General features: G+C 43.7%; 2 protein-coding genes and 2 long non-coding RNA genes across 5 annotated transcripts; 2 read left to right on the top strand and 2 right to left on the bottom strand.

Annotated features, from left to right (window-relative positions):
* Positions 1 to 1477: 1477 nt before the first annotated feature.
* LOC307214536 lies at positions 1478 to 6318 on the top strand. Its single transcript, XR_013838200.1, has 3 exons — positions 1478 to 2110; positions 2947 to 3131; positions 5444 to 6318. It is a non-coding gene; the product is annotated as an uncharacterized lncRNA (long non-coding RNA).
* Positions 1713 to 2803, bottom strand: LOC307214528. The gene is made up of 2 exons (XR_013838191.1): positions 2487 to 2803; positions 1713 to 2138 (listed from the first exon to the last, which is right to left on the bottom strand). It is a non-coding gene; the product is annotated as an uncharacterized lncRNA (long non-coding RNA).
* A 2628-nt stretch (positions 6319 to 8946) lies between the features above and the next one.
* CIMAP1A (ciliary microtubule associated protein 1A) lies at positions 8947 to 16253 on the top strand. Its single transcript, XM_079970402.1, has 7 exons — positions 8947 to 9128; positions 9758 to 9887; positions 10334 to 10531; positions 12530 to 12631; positions 13434 to 13555; positions 14132 to 14269; positions 15790 to 16253. Exons 2-7 carry the CDS (start codon positions 9779 to 9781, stop codon positions 15877 to 15879), a joined length of 759 nt encoding a protein of 252 aa, XP_079826528.1. The 5' UTR covers positions 8947 to 9128; positions 9758 to 9778; the 3' UTR covers positions 15880 to 16253.
* A 2528-nt stretch (positions 16254 to 18781) lies between these two features.
* Positions 18782 to 21655, bottom strand: BET1L (Bet1 golgi vesicular membrane trafficking protein like). Of its 2 annotated transcripts, none has more exons than XM_079970428.1 (4): positions 21513 to 21655; positions 20894 to 20985; positions 20429 to 20485; positions 18782 to 19668 (listed from the first exon to the last, which is right to left on the bottom strand). In XM_079970428.1, exons 1-4 carry the CDS (start codon positions 21529 to 21531, stop codon positions 19501 to 19503), a joined length of 336 nt encoding a protein of 111 aa, XP_079826554.1. In that variant the 5' UTR covers positions 21532 to 21655; the 3' UTR covers positions 18782 to 19500. The 2 variants fall into 2 exon arrangements, with proteins under 2 accessions (XP_079826554.1, XP_079826555.1); XM_079970429.1 differs by lacking the exon at positions 21513 to 21655 and adding an exon at positions 21068 to 21373.
* Positions 21656 to 21661: the final 6 nt, after the last annotated feature.

The following is a 21661-nucleotide window of genomic DNA, read 5'->3' as shown; positions in this document are numbered from 1 at the left end:
GCATAGTTCAGTTTATCTAATCTGAACATCTTTAAATGAATTTTTCTCAGGCAATTAAGTAGTTGCCAAAGTACAGGCATGACTCGTTGTATTGCACGTCACAGTTATTCCTCCTTACGAGGATGGGGGTGCAGCTGCAGACAGCTCAGGCACATCCAAGGTAAGGAAATCCCCCCCCCCCTCTGCACCACCACTGCCCCTTTTCTGGCCACAGTAGAGGAGTGGGTTGGTGCTGGAGCTGTTTTTTCCCCTCCCACCTCTGCAGCCAGGAGGGCCTGAATTAATAGTACAGTGGTACCTCAGGTTACAGACACTTCAGGTTACAGACGCTTCAGGTTACAGACTCCGCTAACCCAGAAATAGTACCTCAGGTTAAAAACTTTGCTTCAGGATGAGAACAGAAATCGTGTGGTGGCAGCGAGAGGCCCCATTAGCTAAAGTGGTATCTCAGGTTAAGAACAGTTTAAGGTTAAGAACAGACCTCCGGAACGAATTAAATTCTTAATCGGAGGTACCACTGTATAGTGTAAACATGACTTTTGGATGCACTAGGAAACAAAACGTCTTTATTATAACATTCACTTTGTTGTGGTAGTCTGGAACTGAACCCACAATATCTCTGAGGCAGAGGCGCCAACTTGGGCCCCAGTTTGTGGGTGCCCAGCGATGTGCTCAACATGATGTCATGACATCACTTCGCACATGTGCGCACATGCGTTGTTTGGCCTCCGCTTGCAGAGAACACAGCAAAAGTGTTTGTTTTTATTAATTTCCTCCATGCAGCTCAAAGTGACATATTTGGTTCTCCTCCCCGTTGACCCTCACAACGGCCCTGGAAGGTAGGTTTGTCTGAGCTGTAGCAACTGATTCAAGGATAGCCAGTAAGCCTTTTGGACTGAGCAGGGACTTGAACACCAGCTAAATCAGGGGTCCCCAACCTGCAGCCCATGGGCCGGAAGCAGCCCACGGAGGCTGTTTAACCAGCCCACGAGCCGCCCCTGAACCGAGCTGTCTGCTTGGCGAGTCCCCACATGCTGCACTAAACTGGCACAGCGTGGTGCAGGGACTCTCTTCTGCGGCGCCAGAAATCGCTTCTGCGCATGCCCAGACGCCGGAAATCGCTTCTGTGAAGGCACAATTTTAGGCATCTGGGCATGTGCAGAAGCTACTTCTGGTGCCGTGGACATGCGCAGACGCAATTTCCGGCGTCATGCTGCGCCGGTCCAGCCCACGGAGGATCTCCACGGGAGTGATCCGGCCCATGCCTGGTAAGCCTTGCCGACCCCTGAGCTAAGTATATAAGAACCATTGCGGGATCATATCATACAACAGAGGGTCATCCTGCCCAGCTGCTGAATGCATTGTCTTAAATTATTATTATTATTATTATTATTATTATTATTATTATTATTATTAAAAATGCATCTATTTTGATTTTTATCCTGAGGTACTGCAATGGAATAATTCAGAGGCTTCATACCACAGCAGTACAAAATTGATAATATCGGCTGCTTCAACACGAGAGCCTTCACTAGTGCTGAGGCACTATTTTTCCACAATTAGCTGCATGTGAAATATAAAGTATAGCTAGAAGGGAAAGTATAGTGTTGCATTAATCAGCCGATGGCCAAGATCCTGTTTCATAGCGTCAGCAGAAAGTCTCTGATCTGACACTTGTGTAGAAATAAATCCTCTTCACCACAGTAAATAAGTTTTAAAATTTTTTTTTACTTGCAGAACTTGGTTTCTAAACATTTAGCTATAGACAATAACTGTTACAAAGCAACAAAATGATACGTTGCATGTTAGCAATGGGTTTCAGTCTTTTAAAGTCCAGCAAATCTCTCCCTCTGACCCTCGGAGTGAGTGCATGCTGTTTAGAAACAAAAACAGCCAAAGAAGTCTTGTAAACTGCCATATTGAGGGAGGAGTCAGTGTTGCTGGCTGTTGCTGGCTGGCTCCTATATATTTCTCTTGGCTGCATGTCTGAGGTTCCGAAGAAAGTCACAGAGCATTTTGACTATTCCCAGGGAGCACTCCTTTGTCCTTGCAGCTATGAAGGCAGCCATTGTCTTTCTGCTCCTCTCCCTGCCATGTGGCTGCAACTCTGGTAAGTATCACCAATACTGTTTATGTCTCTTTAAGATGAAGGTAAAAGCATAGCTGTCAACTTACAGATTTGAAAATAAGGGACCAGCAGCCTCAAAAATAAGGGATCAGCAGCCAAAATAAGGGATCAGCAATTACTTTGATAAAATACATATTTTGTTGCGTGCAAATGGCTTTAGATACCTATTAGGTCCATAAATTACCATATAGCATATATTCAACACACAAAAAACAGCAACAATTTGTTGTTGACAAAGGACAGCTGGACATAGAAAGGGCCCCATTAGCTTCAGTAGCTTATTTAAGGGACATCATCAATAAGGGTCAGCAGCAGGACATGGCGCTGGGATAAGAGACTGTCCCGCCAAATAAGGGACGCTTGACAGCTGGGTAAAAGTGTGTGATCAAAGCCAGAGATTGGCAGTGAAAATAAACAGAACCTTAAGAAGAGCCAGCCTCTTCCTTCCTTAAAACTTGAGGAAAAACCACCATTTTATCCTCTCGACAACCCTATGAGATAGATTAGAGTGTGTGAGAAAGCGACTGGCTCAACATTCACACCATACAAGCATTATGATACCACTTTAAACGGTCACAGCTTTCCCCAAAGAATTCTGGGAGCTGTAGTTTATTAAAGGTGCTGAGAGTCATTAGGAGACCCCATTATCCCGCACAGAGCTACAATTTGCAGAGGTCCCTTGGGAAGAAGGATTAATTGTTAAGCCACTGCATCACTGTTATTAATTTTACACTTCTAGGGTATGAAATAAAATATGTGTAAAAAAATGTAATTTTCAAATCACTTGCTCTTCAGCTCTTTTTTTTCTTTTAACCTAGGCTTGATTTCTTGTATCGCTGTCAATAACATTGTGCAGAAAGGGCTTTTTAAATCAGATTCGGTGTTTCAGGAAGAACTTTCAAAGTACACAAGTGACGTCCATGCAATAAATGGTGCACTTAAAATGAGAGCAAGTGTATTCGAGTTGTCTTTGCTCCACAAACTGGCTTTGGTGGATCTAGCGGTAACCTTCTTTTTCTATTTTTTAAAAATGTCCTTGCTTTTCTTGCAGTTGAACCTTAACTCTGATGGGTCGTCGTAACATTTTCACAAATGCTATTCAATTAAGAAAAATCATGCTAATGTCCACATACTGAACATGAAAGAACGTAGAATCACACAGGTTTCCAGGGACTTGAGTAATGTTTATAAATTAGAACAAGTTTTCTATCTACTAGAGAATGGCGAAATCCTGGACCACTGGACTGGGTGCAACCTAGCCCCATGTGGTCTGCAGTGCCATCCTAGGCGGTGGCAGGAGCTGGTGCCAGGCTCAAAACAGGAAAACTGGTAGGAAAACTGGAAATTGTGTTTGCCACAACTTCAACCTCTCTCAGTCCTCTCTTACGTTTTGGTTTGTGGTTGTGCCTGCAAGTTGCACAGTGCAAGTTTAGTGCTGATTTCTGCAGTATTTGCAAATAGACTTTATCTGGGCGCAAATACACAGGATCGCTCCGTCGCTAGAGCATGAGACTCTTAATTTCAGAGCTGTGGGTTCAAGCCCCACATCAAGTAAAGATACCCGCATTGCAGGTGGTTGGGCTAGAAACACCCTCAGGATCCTTTCCAACTCTGCAGTTCTATTCTTCTATGAACACAGAAATGAGCACTCAACTTGCGTTATATTCTGCTACGTTCCCAGAAGTGGCTTTTACGTTCTGTGAAAGCTCATTTATAACGCAGAAATCAACAGTCAAGGAAATGTGAAAAGGGAATAAATTGCTGTGTGGAGGCAGTCTCGGTAGACAAAGTGGTGCTTATGAGGTGGCACCACTCACCAAGGTAGCTTAGGCTCCCAGATGTTCACTGATATTAGATTTAACATGGGCAGCCAGAGGTCCAAGAGCGTATGTACTCCAGCGGGAGTGGCTTGTCAAACAAGCTGAAATCCCCTCATCTGCGCAACTATTAAAGAGCCAGGAAGCCTGTCCTCTTTTGTATCTGGCCAGCCTAGGTATCACACTTGTGTTAGATATAGTATCAGCAAGTTTTTGTAAAGGAACATGTGAACAGGTGTGTGGCCATCCCAGCATCCGTCATGTAGACATAAGCACTAGCGGAGGAAGAGGAGTGGGGGGGGGAGCGCACCGCCCCGGCCATCACAGCTGCCCCCCCCCCCCAGTTCTGGGCACCACGCCCTCGCAGGTGGCCAGCCCCGCCCCCGCCTGCTCTCTGCCCCCCAGTGCCAGAGCATGAAGCTCCGCCACTGGACACAAGGCATGGTGCTCCAATAGCACTAGGTCAAAACTACCACAACAGTGGTGTACAATTATTTTCCATATACTCAGTCAATGTTCTCCACTCTTCTTTAAACATATGTTCTTCTTGCTCTCTTGTTCTATGTGTTAAACCTGTCTTAACATCTTAAGTTGCCAATCCTCTTTATCCGGGACCTCGCTCATTTTCCATTTTTTGGCTAACAAAACATGGGCTGCTCTTGTTGCATACATAAACAAGATTTTCTGACGCTTAGGAATTTCTGTCTGGGTTATTCCTAATAAAAAGGACTCTGGTCTTTTGGGGAAGGTAATTTTAAACATTTTTTTCAACTTGTTATAAATCATTTCCCAATATTCTTTTACCTTTTTACATGTCAACCACGTATGAAAAATGGTCCCCTCCTTTTCTTTACATTTCCAACACATATCTGATTGTACTTTATACATCTTAGCCAACCTACTAGGAGTTGGGTACCATCTATGAATCATTTTCAGATAGTTCTCTTTCAATGTGTAACATGCAGTAAATTTCAAATCTCTTTTCCAGAGTTTCTCCCAGAGGTTTAAATCCATATTGTGTCCTATATCCATTGCCCAGTGGGTCACTGAAGCTTTCACTAGTTCGTCTTTTGTTTCCCATTGCAATAGAAAGTTATACATTCTCGACAAGTTTATCCTTGTTTTGTAATAGTTCTTTTTTAAATTGTGAGCTTTGGTCCCAAAACCCAGAAACGCTGGCAGCGTTAAGATAAATTCAAAAGTGTAATTAATGTTTGAATGGTGTAAAAATGGAAAATTGATTTGAATGGTTATAGTAAAATATGCAGGAATGGAAGATATGTAAAATGAACCATGGAAAGAGAAGAGGGGAAGTCATTAGATATCAATAAGTTTGTAAAATGTCTATTTCGAATTGTGAAAATTGAAAATTATAAAAAAATTATAAAAAAGACTAACACAACAATGGTGAGGGTAATCTGCGAAGATGTGAACTTATCCCATATTGCTATGTTGAGAGGACTTTATGCTGAATTTTCTTCTGCACTTTTAATTTCAGGCTGATATACTGAAGATGTGCTGATAATTCGAAGGAAATCTTCAAGAACATTGCAGGCCATCTGCCAGCAGCAGTTGCCCAGTACTGCTCACTGAATGATGCACCCTTTTCTCTTTCTGCTTTCACTGATCAAGCCCTATCCTTCCTTTAGAGTATATTCATCATGCTGTACAAAACCAATGAGAAACCTCTTTATAATATTCCTGAATAATTCAAGCTTTACGTTTCATTAAAATTCCTTATCTTGTTGCATTCAGGTAAATTACAAACGATCTTTGTGTGTTTTCCAGCAGTTTTAACAGCAATTTGGGTCTCTGTAACATGTAGTGCTGTATGGCTGATAATACTTTTAAGGAGTTTCACTTTCAATCTTGCAAGTAACGGAGTCAATACAACGGCTTATCCACTACAAGTAATTCAGTATGGAAAAAGACGGTAATTGGTGTGAGTCTGGGTAACTCTGCCAGTTCCAGGAGCTTGGGGAGGTAACAAAGGTGAATTCTGACCACTGTTCCTTCACCATCTTGGCTCTGTCTTAAGTCTGCAATACGTGAAAGTAAACTTCAGTTCAAACCTTGTAAAATACAGAAATTGTCTGCATGAACATACAGAATCAACGCATTCAATTTAATTTGAGAAATGATTTGGAACATGCATGGAAACTGCATTTGTGGTGACAACTGCAGGTGCAGGTTTTTTCATGTTTGTTTATTTTTATTTGACCAATTGTGGCTTCCCATATGTACCCATAATGAAGAACCTGCATGTCTTGACCACCACCCATGAATGCTGGTTTGCAAACAGCAGAAGCAGCCAAAAAAATCAACGCATGAAAATCAACTGCAAAAAAACTACAGTGAAAATTCTACATGTTTAAATAATGTAGTTATTTTACAGGTTTAATTAACATAGTTATGATAAAAATAATCTCATGGAAAAATACTGTAAAAATCAGTGCCTTATATAAATATTAGCAGCAACTTCTTTCGACTCTCGTCTGATGGACCAGAAGCTAACTCAATATCAGACCCTGAAGGTGTTTCTAAAGCACAGGAGCAGCAAAGGTTTTTTTCCAGCCAGTTGGCATCCCCAGCTGGGGGAAAGAGGAGCAGGGATGAAAGCCTTCTGTTTGTGCCTCAGCTTGGGGGAAAGTGGCAAAGTGGAGTGGGGTTAGATAGAAAGCTGTTGGGCAGAATGATCCCTACTGTCTCAATTTCCCTACTGTGCCAAAATGTGGAAGGCGATTGAAAGTCAATCAATTTATTTCTGCATGTCAATGATAGCACTTGTGATGGAATCCATTCCACAATCATCATCATCATTTATTATTTATACCCCGCCCATGTGACTGGGTTTCCCCAGCGACTCTGGGCAGCTTCCAACAGAATATTAAAATACAATAGTCTATTAAACATTAAAAGCTTCCCTAAACAGGGCTGCCTTCAGATGTCTTCTAAAAGTCTGGTAGTTGTTTTTCTCTTTGACATCTGGTGGGAGGGCGTTCCACAGAGTAGATGCCACTACTGAGAAGGCCCTCTGCCTGGTTCCCTGTAACTTGGCTTCTCGCAACGAGGGAACCGCCAGAAGGCCCTCGGTGCTGGACCTCAGTGTCCGGGCAGAACAATGGGGGAGGAGACGCTCCTTCAGGTATACTGAACCGAGGCCGTTTAGGGCTTTAAAGGTCAGCACCAAAACTTTGAATTGTGCTCGGAAATGTACTGGGAACCAGTTTAGGTCTTTCAAGACTGGTGTTATGTAGTCTTGGCGGCCACTCCCAGTCACCAGTCTAGCTGCCGCATTCTGGATTAGTTATAGTTTCTGGATCACCTTCAAAGGTAACCCCACATAGAGCGCATTGCAGTAGTCCAAGCGAGAGATAACTAGAGCATTCACCTCTCTTGGTGAGACAGTCCACGGGCAGGTAGTGTCTCAGCCTGTATACCAGATGGAGCTGATAAACAGCTGCCCTGGACACATATCCAATGTTCCAATGTATCCAGAGCAGCTGTAGGGCAATCTAGTGATAGAGACAGTGCTTCTGGCTTGATGACTACATGTGAATCTGAAACGAAACAAAAGCCATCAGTATTATGAAGGGGAACCAATATCCTAACATGGCTGGTTTCAGGTCAACAGGCAGTTGCTGGAAGCAAAGGCAAGCTTGTCAACAATGCCATCATGTTCACTTTGTGTTCACTTTGCATTCACTTTGCTCATGAGTTCTGGGGCCCCACTGAAAGTGGGAAACAAAAAAAAATGTGTTGCTTGCTTTATTGTGATATTCACTTTATTGCGGTAGTCTAGAACTGAACCCACAAGATCTCTGAGTTATTGTCGCGGACTGGCTGGACACGGGAATGGTGGGAGGCACCATTTGGGGAACCCCCAAAGGAAGAAGGCTCAGAGCCTGGGGATTGGTGGTGAGTGGTCAGAGGGAGAAGAGGAAGCAGACTGGGAGGAGGAGGTGTTGGCAGAGGTGTTGGCAGAGACGGAGCTAGCCGCTCCGGCACATGCTGTCCACCTGGGGGTGGGGCTAGCTGGCTGTGGGGGCAGGGCTACCCATCTCTGGGGGCGGGGCAAGCATCCCAGGGGGTGCCGCCCACAGTGAGAGTCTCTGGGGGGCGGAGGGCGATGTCACCACCCCCTTCCTCTGCCAGTGGGTGTCGGAAGCTGAAGAGGTAACATGGTTTATTGTGCAGGGAGAGGCTGTAGCAGAGGGAAGTCCAAAATCAGAATCTGAAGCAGGAGAAGAGGGAGGCCAAGAGGCAGAGATGAGTCAGGCTGGTGAAGAAACGCAGATGTCTCCCTCTCCTGCTGCAACAAGCTCTCCTCCTCACAGTCTCCCAGGACCAGAAGAGGTCTGAAGACAGAGGAGCAGAGACAGGCATGCCTGCATAGTTTCAGATTGCTTGGGAAGGACCCAGGGGGAGGATGAGATTCAGACAGCTGTGGGAAGGCAGGGACCTTCAGCCTCCACAACTGCCTCATAGGGGCAAGACCTACTGAGAAGAGTTGCTGTGCTCATTAGGCCTGGCTCCCCTGAGCAGGCCTTGCTTCTTCAAATAAAGAGTAAACGCTACGTACTCTGTGTGATTTATTGCTGATTTATGGCTCCCTGACAGGTATGCCTGTATTAGGATTGTGTATTTTCAATGTGCACTATTTTCAGATATTCTAGTCATTCTCAGAGATTTTCATACCTGAAATTTTAACTTACAAGGCTGCCTGCATCATTAGAGACAACTTGCTTAGAGTAGCTGGCATGGGAGAGGAGCGAATTAATTCCCCTCCTTCTCCTATGCAGTGTGCCAATCAAAATCCCTGGTTGCTTTTAGCAAAAGAAAAATATATTTGGAGATCCAACAAAGGATCTTCCACAGGCTATGTGATTTGACTCTAATTCTCATCATGACACACACACAGCCCAGGCTTTCCTAAGAGTCATACCTGGTGTTCTAGAACACCCAGAAGTACTATGAAGGGCAATTGTCTGTTTCTATGGCAATTTCATGAAGGTTCTTCACATGAAGGGGAGGATAAATCCCTGCAAACGGAGATGGGTTCTGCTTGTTCAGAATTCCATCTTCTCCTTAAACTGTCCACAGCCCTGTTGACAGACAGCAAGGAAATATCCTGCAGAAAACACTGTTGCCCACATCAGTTAAATCTCCAAGGGCAAAAGAAGGTGAATTAGCACTCAGTGGCCATTTAAGAATTGTTTTAGTTTATATTCATTTTTTCCTCTGTTTCATGTGCTGTGTAGTTAGTTACCTGACTCTTTTGGAAGTCGATGGCTGATTCTGGGCGGGGGTTTAATACTGTAAGCGGATCACTTAGATAGTGCAAACTGGTAATCAGCAACACAAGGTTTTCTATTTATTTATTTACTGAGTTTCTCCCAGGAAAGGTAAATCCAGATTAAAGAGAGGGAGAAATACAGGGTGGTATTCTCATGACGACAACTATGCCATGTGGACTCTACAAAAGATCTTGGATGCATGAAGAGCCCCTTCCCACAATAAATGGTGGCCACTGTGAGAACAGGATGCTGGACCAGATGAGCAGCTGGCATGATCCAGTAGGCACTTCTTATGCAGGGGAGGCCTAATTCTTCCATTCTTGGTACTTCTATCTCCAATACAACCCAGATAATACAATGAGACTCTACTGAATTGGTAACAGTCATGTTAATAGCTAGCTATAGATCCTGCCAGCTCAGTGCAGGGTACAATAGAGTTACCCTAAGTTTTCCCCCAGGAGGATGTATCCAAACTAACCTTTACACAAATTCGCTCTGTGTTCTTCATTTCTTAGGCTTTAGACTAGACTGCCATCATGAGTAATGGAGGTTGGGTGGGCACATGGAGGCCCCATCGTCCACGAGGACCAGTCATGGCCCAGTATTCCAGCCCTGGGCCCAAGTACAACATACCGGGAGCAACAGGTAAGCAAAAGAAACAGAAGTATAGTGGGGTTTAAAAAGTTGATGCAAAAAAAAGTGCTTGGCAGCAGGAGCAGTCTGCCAGGCTGGCCCACCTCACAGAAATTGATCAGGGGTGGGGGAGCTCCATATTCCGGTACATATTTTCCCTTTGGGGGCATGTAGAAACTTGAAAACTCTTAGAGCTTGGGTCCACTGCTGGCTCTTGGCCGGGGACACCAGTACCCTCTGTACCCTGTCCCTCTCAGCTGCCCTGGTGCCCCACAACTAGAAATGACTGAGATCAGCTGCATCATCATAGGAGAACATATCTTTCAATCCCTTGTGTCTCGGACTAAATGATCTAAGGAAGCAGGGCCAGGAATGTCCTTTGTCTTTGAGATACTGGAGAACTGCAGCCAGTCGGAGGCAACGCCTTACTCCTGAGCTCTGTGTCTGTCCTTTTTCAGGTTATATCTCGCACATCCCTACCAAAAGGAAAGCCCCTGCCTACAGTATGTATGGCGCAAAGCCCCCATCCAGCAAAGACAGAGTTCCGGGTCCTTACGATGTGCAGGGCTATATGACAAACAGAGGAAGGCAATCGGCTCCATCTTATACAATGGGTGGTCGATTCAGAGTGAAAAAGGAGGTTACCCCAGGTCCTGGTGAGTAATAGTCACCCATCCAAGGTATATGTTGATGGCATCTGCTAACCCAAGACTAAAGTAGAATTTGGGTGCATCATTCCAAAACTGGCCTTTGGAATGATTTCTTATGGCTACATTGAAAAACATGGGGTGTCATCCCCAGATTAAATAATCCATATGAGTTGCTTGCTCAGACAGAGACTGAACTGATTCTGTTTGTTCAGTTTCTTTTTTCTTTTTGTAAATTTATTTATTTGGTTTTTCAATTTGAAGTTTTACAATGACATATCCAACATACGTCATAAGGTTCCATAGAATCTCCTGGACTTCCCTCCTCGCCTTTGTGGGTCCTATCGTTAATTTCCTCCTGCATCTTTTATAGTAATCCAACAGTTTGTTAAGTTTCAACATGCCTGATTATTTTTAGAGAATAAAAAAGCTCTGTCAAAGGCTGCATCTGGATGTTTGTCAAAAGTGTCCTAAAATCTTGCCACAACATTGGGCATATCTCACATGCTACTGTTGGCTTTAGGTTGAATTTTGTCTTATTTCTCAGTTTAGGCTGCATTTTGTCTTGTTTTTCAGTGGTATTTTTTATTTTGTGCCGTGTCAATTTTGGGTAAGCTGCTTTGGGCAGAATCCAAAGAAGTTCTTCCACTAGTGCAGGAGTGGGGACCATATACTGACCCTCTGTATATTGCTGAACTACAGTTTGCATTGTCTCTAGTCACTTGGCCCTGCTTGCTGGGGCTGATAGCCATTGTGACTCAACTAGTTCAACTAGCCTAAGGATTTCCACTTGCGCAACAGAACTTCTCCCTCTCCTCTCCCTGCATGCCTCTGCACCCTCCCAGGGCCGGCTCACAACATTTAGGCATCTGAGCCAGGCCCCAAAATGGTGCCCCTGCCCTGCCTGGGAAGAAGAGGTGAGAGAAGATCTAGATCCAAAATGGGGGGGGGGGGAATATCAGCATCAGGTTCTGCTGCCCTGGCGAATTCAGCCACCTGAGGCAGTCACTTCAGCTCATTGGCCACAGAAGGGACACCCAGTTTCCTGCCAGCTTGCAGGGACATAGATACTTTTTCGTCCACCAGTGCATACACCCTTTATACCAGGGACAGTTCTGTGGCACAAATTTGCACAAAACACACACTTTTTTTGGCATCCTTCTGTCTAGAGAGACAATGGAATGCTCCTCAGGGGGTGAAGTCAAACTGCCAGAGAATCACAGCGCCTGCTGTGGCTGCAGAGACCGGTAACTCATAACTGCTGCCTCATTTTTGCTGCATTAGCAGCACCACAGTGACCTCCCCGGGGTACAAGCCTGGGCAGTGTGTGTGGAGGTCCTGAGCTGCCCAGAAAACAAGACCCACCCCCTCTCAGCCTCAGTGATGTGGTCCAAAGGAAAGCAGAGCAATACGTTTGGCACCAGCTTGGCTGCAGGAATTGCCAGAAGGAGGCATACAAGACGCCGTCCAACCATCTTAGGGACTCCACTCAGGATTTGTGTGGTGTTTCCTCCTTAGCCTTTTCTTCTCCCGAAAACAAGGCAGTGGGTATGTATATGCATAAGGTAATTTATATGAAGAAACTAAGATGGTGAGTGGCTGGGGTCTTACAAGCACCACACGGTGAAGAGGGCCTGAGTGCCATAGAATTAAAGTTAAGAACAGGAGATCCAGAAAACACCTGTTGTCTCTGCAACTCCCAACAGCATCCCTGCTTCCCACACTACATTCTATTCCTTCTGTATCTGCTGTTTTATATTCATCCAACCGTGCTCTCATTTGCAATCAGAATAAATCATGAAAAATGTACATTCATCCTGCATTTTAATTCACATGCCTTAGTCAAAATGTGATGAGGGATTTACCCTCGCTGCACACAGAATGTTAACTTTCTAATTAACAAAACTGTAGATAGCCCTTCAGAGGCTTTAGGACATAGCAGTGATTTTGGCATGGTGAAACATGAGCTTTAACCTAATTGCATCCATTGCCTTCCCATCTACCTAGCCTCTTACTCACCAGAGAAGTCACGGAAAATAATTTATCAAAATGCTCCTGCACATTCTATGTCATTCAGGACTCGTGGTTACAAAGTAGACGCCACACCAGGTAAGGCTTATCCCTTATGGTTTTGTTTTTTGCTTTGCTGTTGTTGTTGGAGGGCATCAAACAGAGGTTGTCTTAAGAAATTTATCAATGATGAAACACAGCGCATTAGCTCAGATCTATGCATGTTTACTTGGAAGCAAGTTCAGCAGGACTTACATGTGCATGTTTGAGCCTAGGGGTGTAGTGTTATGCTTCTGCCATTCAGAAAGGTCATCTCTCATGGTGGTCAGGCTGCGGGTGGCTGGCATCACGCTAACCCGGTATTATTAGCTTGCTAAGCTATCACCATTCACAAATTATGAAAAGAAGAGCTCCTAGCCTTTGTAGGTAAAGGATAGACTTGGTGGAAGTGGGAAATATCTTTTTATGTTTTGACCTGGAGAGAATGCTGGAGAGAATGTGCACATGGCCTCTGGAGGAAAATAAAATTAAGAAAACTCTTTTGAAATGGAGGAGGCACTGAAAAGCAATTTCTGAGATACTGTATTGCGATGGTTTGATGTTCTAAGACAGGTGTGAGGAACTTTTGGCCCTCCAGATGTAGCTGAACTACCGCTCCCATCAACCCCAGCATTGCCAAAGGCCAGCGATGATGGGAGCTGTACTTCAGCAACATCTGGCAGACCAATGGCTCCCTACACCTCTTTGAAGGAAAATAGTCAAAAGTTTCCTAGGTAGTATTCCCGAGCACTTAGGCCAACCTGAAGTAGCTCTTTGCATCCCAGCCATTACCTCCCTCCTCCTCTGGCTCTGCTGGAAGTATCTGGTGCTCCTCCCAATGGTCCCCATGTTCCTATTTCAGGTCCCAGCGCTTACACGATGCCTGAGGTCCTTGGGCCGCACACAGTGGCCACCTCCGCCGGCCCTTCTTACTCCATGACAGGGAGGAGTAAGCTTGGGCGTTTCGATGAAGACTTGCATAAGGTAGACTGCTGGTTCATTTCATGCCTTGTTTCTCTCTTGGTTACCAATAATCAAAGTTGTGCCTGCTCTGGTCCATTTTTCTGAGATTTGTTTTAATCTTGATTTAATGCATACTGCTGGTTGCTAGTGCCAAAGGGCCAATTTGTGCTCTTTCATGGGGGGTCTTAATGCTAAAATTACTCATTCAGGAGCAGATAGAAATCTGGCTGTGATGCACTGTTCGCTCTTGCCATGGTCATTTTACCAAACTTTTTGCAACGCCTTTAATCTTGTTTTACCCCTACTTTTTAGTTTCAGTTGTGCAACATCCTTTATTCTAATTTCCACATGTCCTTAAAAAACAACAACTCAATGGCAGGTCCTGTTTTCATATTTGCTGTTTTATTTTACAACTGCACTGATAAATCATTGGGGAGCGGAAGACAATTAATGAGAGAAGTAAAGTGTTGCCATGGTAGAAACTATATTCATTGTGTTTTGGTGTAACACAGGGAGCTGCTCAATTTTCCTGGGAAATTAGGAGATATAGATTGTATTATTACTTCATCTATGGGAATCCTGTTCCTTCTCTTACAGACCCCTGGTCCTGCTGCATATCATAAGCCTGATACAGACATCTACAAAAAGAGAGCGCCCAAGTATTCTATGGGCAGTCGAAGCAAGGGTCTAAGAGCTGGGAAAACACCTGGGCCTGCAGACTATAGTGTAGGAAAGGTGAGAAGAAGCTTCCTTTCATTCTTAATTGTTTTCAGCAATTATTACTCCCATGTACGGATATTCTCCTTTCCTGGAAACAGAGCCTGAAATCGTGGGATGTGAGGAGAGGGAAATGTTTGTCCTAATATTACAGAAACAGAAGTTAGAAGCTGGTCATAGGTAGCTTAGCAACCCTGTTCATTTTTGTTCGACGTAATTACCAAACCATCAACTTGTTATGGCCCATGCAAATAATTACTAGTGATATCCTTTATCTAGATTGGTCCATTTGTCACATGGGTCTGATTGGGACATCACATTTCTGCTTCAAGAAACCATGGTTTGTTGGCTCAGGAGCAAGCAATGGGCTGGAGCAGTCCCTCCTCTCCTTATGCAGCTGGCTGTCAGTGAAACTTTCTGTATTGTTGAATGACAGTTTGCCATGATGTCTAAAGTATAGCTTTAAAGGTCTCTACAAGCCAGGATTGTAAACCGAGAACAACTAGTGGTTTGCAATCCTGGTTTACATGGTGTGCTTAGACCAATTTCCTGGCTTGGATGTAATGCAAACTATAGTTTAACAAACCAGTCTCTTCTGCTGCCAAACACATGGTTTGACAGATTGGGAACATAGTGAGACTACTCAGTGGTGGAGGAAACCTCTCCGGCACCCGGGGCAGGACACCGAGGGGCAGGGCGAATTGCCCAGTGACGGACGCGCAACATCTGTACGGACTGTGCATGTGCAGCGACCATACAGGATGCCACACATGCGCAGTCTGTACGGGCTGCCGCTCTCACGCAGCGGCATCCCTACAGAGTGCGCACGCGTGGCAGCCCATACGGTCGCCGTGCGAGAGGCAGCCCATACGGACACCTGTATGGACAACACAACACGAGAGCGTGGCAGCCCATACAGACGCTGCGCGAGCGGCGCCCTTACTGTGTGCGCCCTTGGCCGCTCTACAGCTGGGGGGAGGCAGGGGCCATCTTGTCAAACCTGCCCCCCCCGGGTGGAACCCGGGGCGATCTGCCCCCTCCGCCCCCCACTTTGTACGCCCCTGAGACTACTACAGGTGTGCGCAAAGCAGTTTGGGGGTTTTGTGAACTGGTGAACATGAAAATCGCATGAAATTTTGTTTGCAAGTGTGTGCTGCTGGATCTTGAAACTGTACACACTCCATTTCCAGAATCAACCATGGTGCTACTTAATTGCATATGAAGTTACTCAGACCAGAAGAAACAAGATGTTGAAATTACTGTTTATCTCCAGGGGTCCACAATGCCCAGGATATTCATCTAGCTCCTCCAGCAGTATTTCATGAAACACTGCCCCAGTTGTGCTCTGCAATTATTAATTATCTGTACTTAATTCTTCCACTTAACATTCCATTTAAAATGCTTCTTACTCAGTAAACCAGCAGGAAGCAGCCTGTTCTGTTAAGCAGAACACAGAGATCAAAGAACAAAATCAAGAATCTGTTACCAGAAGCCTAGCCTGTTTCACCTAATATATTTTACACTCCTTCTGCTTCTAGGTATCATTGCTCAAATCTTGTGCTCCAGTTGTCACTTTTGGAATCAGACACTCCGACTACACAACACCTCTGATTGTGGACGTCTGCTGAATTCATCCCTTGTACAGAAAATGATTTTTCTACTGATATTTCTATATCATGTTCCTCCACATTTTAACAGTTAACCACCAGCTGTTTAACTGCATTTTTTTACAAATACCAGAGCTAAAGGACCATTTAAAATATTCAGAAACTGATTACCATTCAAGACTGAAGTTCTGTCCTCTGATGAAGGGATATGCCATAAGCCCCTCTTGTGAGGAAGACAAAGCGCAGCTCACACTTGCCCTACTCTTTGAGCCCAAGGAATACATATCTAAATGCATGTCGGCATTCTGACAACTAGTATACAATTAACGGTGTCATTCTTCATAAAGTAGGATCCAATATATATTAAATATATATATGTATTTGTGTAAAAAAGCTACTGGTGTTCCTGATCCAGAATTATTTCATGGAACTTGTTTGTTGCAATAACTCACATAAAAAGTATTTTGTATATTCCATATCTTCAGCTGAGAAACGTGTTTTGAAATAAATAAATAAATCAGGAATAAAATGTTTATTTCATGTCCTAGCTATAAAATAAAACACCAGTTCTTTTGTAGAGGGTTCACTACTCGAAAACTGTAGGAATATTCTGAACTTGAAAAGTAAAATGTTAAGCTTTTTCATAGAGAACTAACAGTAATAGTGATAACAATACTGCCTTGCAGCTCAGTCAGGATTCTCACCCATTAATACTGGTACAGAAGCTGAAATAATTGACGCTGTGAATGGTTGCATCCCCTCCTGCACAAAGGTGTTGAGGGGGAACCAGGATCTCACCAGTTCCCCCTCCTTATCATCCTTTGTGCATTATATTTATTGTGTTCATCCTCAGAGCAACTCTGTGAGGAAGCCATTTCACAGATGAGTATATGAGGCTGCACCTGTTTTTTCCCCCAGGCTACACAATAAGCTCATAGCACAGATGAAATTTGTTCCAAGCCCTACTCTGTCCACTTGACCACAATTTAGACAGTAACTTTATTACGGCAAAAACTTTCATGGTATACAGTCCATAAAATCTGTTAGTCTTTAAAGGTGCTACAAGATTGTTTTTGCTGCAAAAAGCAAATAAACTCTCTTTCTTTCTCACCATGCTATAGCAACAGAATGTCAGTTGAGATACCTTTCAGAATAAAAGCATAAACTTCTTTATTTAGATTTATCTTTCAAAAGTCTCCTAGCACATGATGTGGAATATCTGCAATCAGATCTCCCAATATCTTTTTAGGGCTTTAAAAGGAGAGGGGTATTTAACCCTTTCCCTTGACACTGAAACAGTTAGCCCTGCTTTGAGACAGCAAGGCTATCGGCTTTGGGAGGAAGTTTTTGAGCAGTATTTTTGCCCTGATCTTTTGGCCCCTGCCAACAACTTTTAAGGCTAGAACAGGAATGGCATGCTACGAAGTTTGTCTGGCTTGGAAGCCAACTGAGAAGTGTGCTTTTAATTTTCTGGCATTAAAAAATGATAAATAAATCATAGTGACTTTAAAGAATTCTGCATCTTTTGACAGCATCCCTGAGTTGAAGATTGTAAGCTTTTCAGTGACCTCAGGTTAATTTTGCCCATTGCATTTTTAGGTGTAATGCACACCTAGAGATATGAGGTGAATATGACAAATATTATTGCAACCACATGTATCAGGACGGGTACACTTGTCTAAGAGCTACGATTCACTGCATGTCTCTATGGAGTATGCATTTAGGGGTTCACAAACTGGGGCTTGTCGCCTTGTCCCTCATTCAGAGGTTTTAGAAGACAGGCTTCTGGAAGATTTTTTGACTTGCCCTCAAAAACCTGATACTGATCTAGTTCGCTCACTTGTTCTAAAGAAGCAACTATCTAAAGAAGCAACTATAACCTTGGGCAGCAGCCTCTATTGTCTTACATGCAGGAGCAAATATTTCCTTTTCATAAGAACAGCCAAAGGTTACTAAGAAAGACTTTAGAAACTACCTAGTATATATCCAGGACTGGCATGTTTTGCTGCCTGAGGCAAAGACAAGATCATGCTCCTTCCATTCCTTGCAGCTGAATCTTACTTCGCTACTAGCAACAGGATAGTGTCCTCTACTGTGCCTAAGGGCAGCAGGCTGGTTTTTTTGGCGGGAGGGTGTGTGTAACATCCTGTGGCACATATGTGCTTTAACAGGTGAGGGCTAAAGGCTCAGGAACAGCTTGTGGGATTGTTGCTGCTATCTCGCTAGCACTGGCTGAGCTAACCGCCTCACTTTGCTTAATACTAGGTCAGGACCTGTATATATCAGAATTTATACTAGGGACAGCGATACAGGGGGGAAAAATACTGGCAAGTGTTTAAAACCTGTTTTAATTTTATTTTTAAGTTAAAAACCAGTGTGAAGGTACTATTGCTATGGTGAGATGTTATACAATAAATGAGAAACAAAAAAGCAAGATTCACCCAAATCAAGTCAGGCTTTGAATGACAAAGATCAGCAATGTATCAACTAGACCATGATACACAGCAGAACTGTACCAGAATCTTTCTTCTTTATATTATTTCAGTTGTGACACGGTAAATTATGGAAAGTTATATCTGGGAAATTGGAACGTCAGACCACCAGTCGAGAGATGAAAAACCTAGGCTGCAATTCTATGTGCCTTTACCCAAGTTTTATACATGCATAGGACACACACATACACACACACACTGATATATATATATCAATCACACACAAATTTAACTCCAGTTTTGCTGTTAATACCTTTCTAGCACTCCAGGTGCCAGAACCTAGTAACAAACATTAAAACTGAGGAGTATTGCAAAATGTTACTTGATTCCAGAGAGAAGTGGATAATTATTCAGCAGCCAGCTAAAGAAGACTTAACCAATAATCAATGAATCAATAAAATTCTTTAACAGAAAGGATGATTTGGACAAACTTTTTAAAGCGAATATACATTAACTTGCTATAAGGTAAGGTTTGTATAACAAGAAACAAATATAAATAATCTGGTCAGGGAACAGACTAGAACAAGAAGGAAACAAATGAGATAAAATCATTTGTGCAAGTTCTCACTCTTCCTTCGTTTAGGAATATTCTCTGTTTTACTAAGCAAGTCCTTGAGAGTAATAGGCAAAAAGGATTGTTTCACTACTTATAAATGCTGGTGTTAACAGAAGTGGAAATAAATTCAAAGTTACTTTTCTAGGAAGAAGTTGTCCATAACACAATTAGTTCTCAAGAGATGCATCACAGTCCTCCAGGTAGTATTTTTTCATTTAAATTGGGCACTTGAACATCTCTGACATGGGTGTCAGGATTTTCCTGCTGACCACAAAATTATAAGAGGTGGCATCACCAGCATGCTTTCCCAGACAGCAAAGAGAATAAGGTATTATATAGAGACTTGGTTTCAACAAGGATGTGAATTGTGCTGCATTTAAATTTTCAAAGGAACAGTGACAGAATAAATTATATTCTTTTTAAGAGAGCGAGTCAAAACAATCCAGAGATGATACTGAAATCCACAGAGGTGCCTCTGGATCACTGTCAACATTTGAATAATATTTTCAGGATCTGAAGATCTTCCAAAACCATTTTCATCATCAGTTTTCCCCCCTCTTCAACAACTATCCAATACAAAATCTTGACAATTACTCAAGTCCGTGCTCTTGTCACCAAATAATAGAGGATGAAGAAGACTACAATCAGTCCAGCAGAGACGTAGCAAAGAAGTTTACGATTGTCTCTTCCCGACCGGGTCATAGTGGAGAAACGCTTCACACTCCCCGTCAGAAGGCCTGTCACACTCATGAAATCGGAATCCTAATGCAAAGAGTAGAAATAATAAGGTATTTAGAAGACATTGCTTACTGAAAGAAGCAACATGATTATATATACATATGGCATATTTCAGTGAGAGAAATACATTTAACTCAGTTAATTGAATTCCAATTTAATACTGTTAATATTTAAAAAGAAAACCCAAACAAATGCAGACACATGTGCTCAGATCCCACACCAGCAAAATACACTAGTGAAATTCAAGATTTGACCTTGTCAATAACAATTTTAAATGACTTTACTGCGTGCATATTTTGCTCTCATTTATCCTTGCGATAACCCAGTGAGAAAATAAGACTTTTATGTGATCATTATAACATGTGGTAGTCTGTGCAAGGTCCACACAAGGTTTGCACACTTGTTCATTCAGGTACTTCTTGCGTAAGAAATTCAGAATATTTGACACAAACCTCAATCTTACTGCATAAAATAGTTTCACAGCATATTTGCCATTAGATACCAGATCACTGAACACCAGTTTCTCAGGGAATCACTACCAACAGAAGACCAACAAGTTTGGTCCCTCTTGGAAAGGAAAAAAAGATACGTGTGCATGAGCATGTTCCAGAAGTACAATGGCAGGCTAAAACACATTAACTCTCTGGAACAGAGCTACTTACACCAATAGACTTGTGGGTGATTTCTTCTCTGTACAGAAATATGTTTCAATACAAACTAATTGTCCTGTTTGCTCATGCTGAGCTTCATCAGTAATTCTTAAAGAGTGCAAACAGTTGCTTACCATGCCATCCAAGTAGTGATTTTGATCCTCAGCATCTTTGTCAATGTCCAGTGCAAGCTATTGAAAATACAGAATGAAGCAGTTATTGACACCTAGACAACTTTCGGAAAGAACTAATAAAACTGCAAACAAGAATATCATTTGCTCCTGAGCAATTCTCTGTGTATTACTAAATACAAGGGGGGTGCGGACAAAAACAAAAACCCTCAAAGACCAAAGTCTTCTGGAGAGCAAGACAGCAATCAAAGAGCAAGGGCTCATCCAGACTTCCTTTTTGCCCAAATGCCACAAATTTCCATTTGTTCTGGTTCAGCGTGAAAGAGCAAGTTTTCAATGGGAAAGCGCCAGGCCAAAAGAAAGAAAACATGTTCAGTGATGACATTTCAAAGCACAGCCCTGTGCCTAGAAAAGCACAGGGCAAAAGGTAGGTGTGGATGCCCCAGGTAAAGAAAGTAATCTACAAACCGATTTTAGCCGGGTGACTTTGGAGGCTAGGTTTTCGGTCATACGCTTGTTTTCCACATCTAACATATCATCCACAGCATTGGCATTCTGACCTGAAATGAAGATAAAATAATTATGCCACTTAGCTGCTAAAACAAAAGGTAGTATGGTAAAATGTGTGGTTATTTTGCAGACCATCCCCTAGCTCACTCCAAAGCCTATTTTCGCCATCACAGGGCACAGCAGGCTCCCCACTTGCTAGTGTGGGATGTTACCCCACAGTGCAGACACACACACAAATGCCCTGCGAGTGGGGAAGAGTCCATTCCACCACCACAACGGAAAGCCACACTGGCAAAGCATGGGCAAAACAGCTGCCACGTCCTTGCCCGTCACTCAACTACAGAAGACACAGGAGCCCCGAGCAGGGGAGAAGGTGGCAACCGCGACCTGGGTAGGATCAGAATGCCTCCTTTGTTCCCCGTCCCCCACCCCCAGCACAGGCCACGGAGGTCCTGAGGCAGCGCGACGAGCCGGAGCAACGGCGCCCCCAGCCCCGTTCTCCTGAGGGAAGGCAGCGCCGCCGCCGCCACCCGCTCCCCCTCCGGCGACCCCTCGCCAGCCTCTTCCACACTCTCACCTCGCCCCCAGTCCGCCATGGCCGCTTCCTGCCTTCGTGTCCCGCTCCGCCCACAGAGAGCAGGAGGAGGAGCGGCGGCGGCGGCGGCGGCGGCGGCGGGGAAGGCTCGGCTAGCCGAGGAAACTCCCCCCTCGGCCGCAGCGTCCCCT

Source organism: Podarcis cretensis, assembly GCF_951804945.1.
Source record: "Podarcis cretensis genome assembly, chromosome: 1".
Classification (NCBI taxonomy): Eukaryota; Metazoa; Chordata; class Lepidosauria; order Squamata; family Lacertidae; genus Podarcis; species Podarcis cretensis.
The sequence above is the reverse complement of the archived record's forward strand: the minus strand, read 5'-3'. Positions and strand labels throughout refer to the sequence as shown.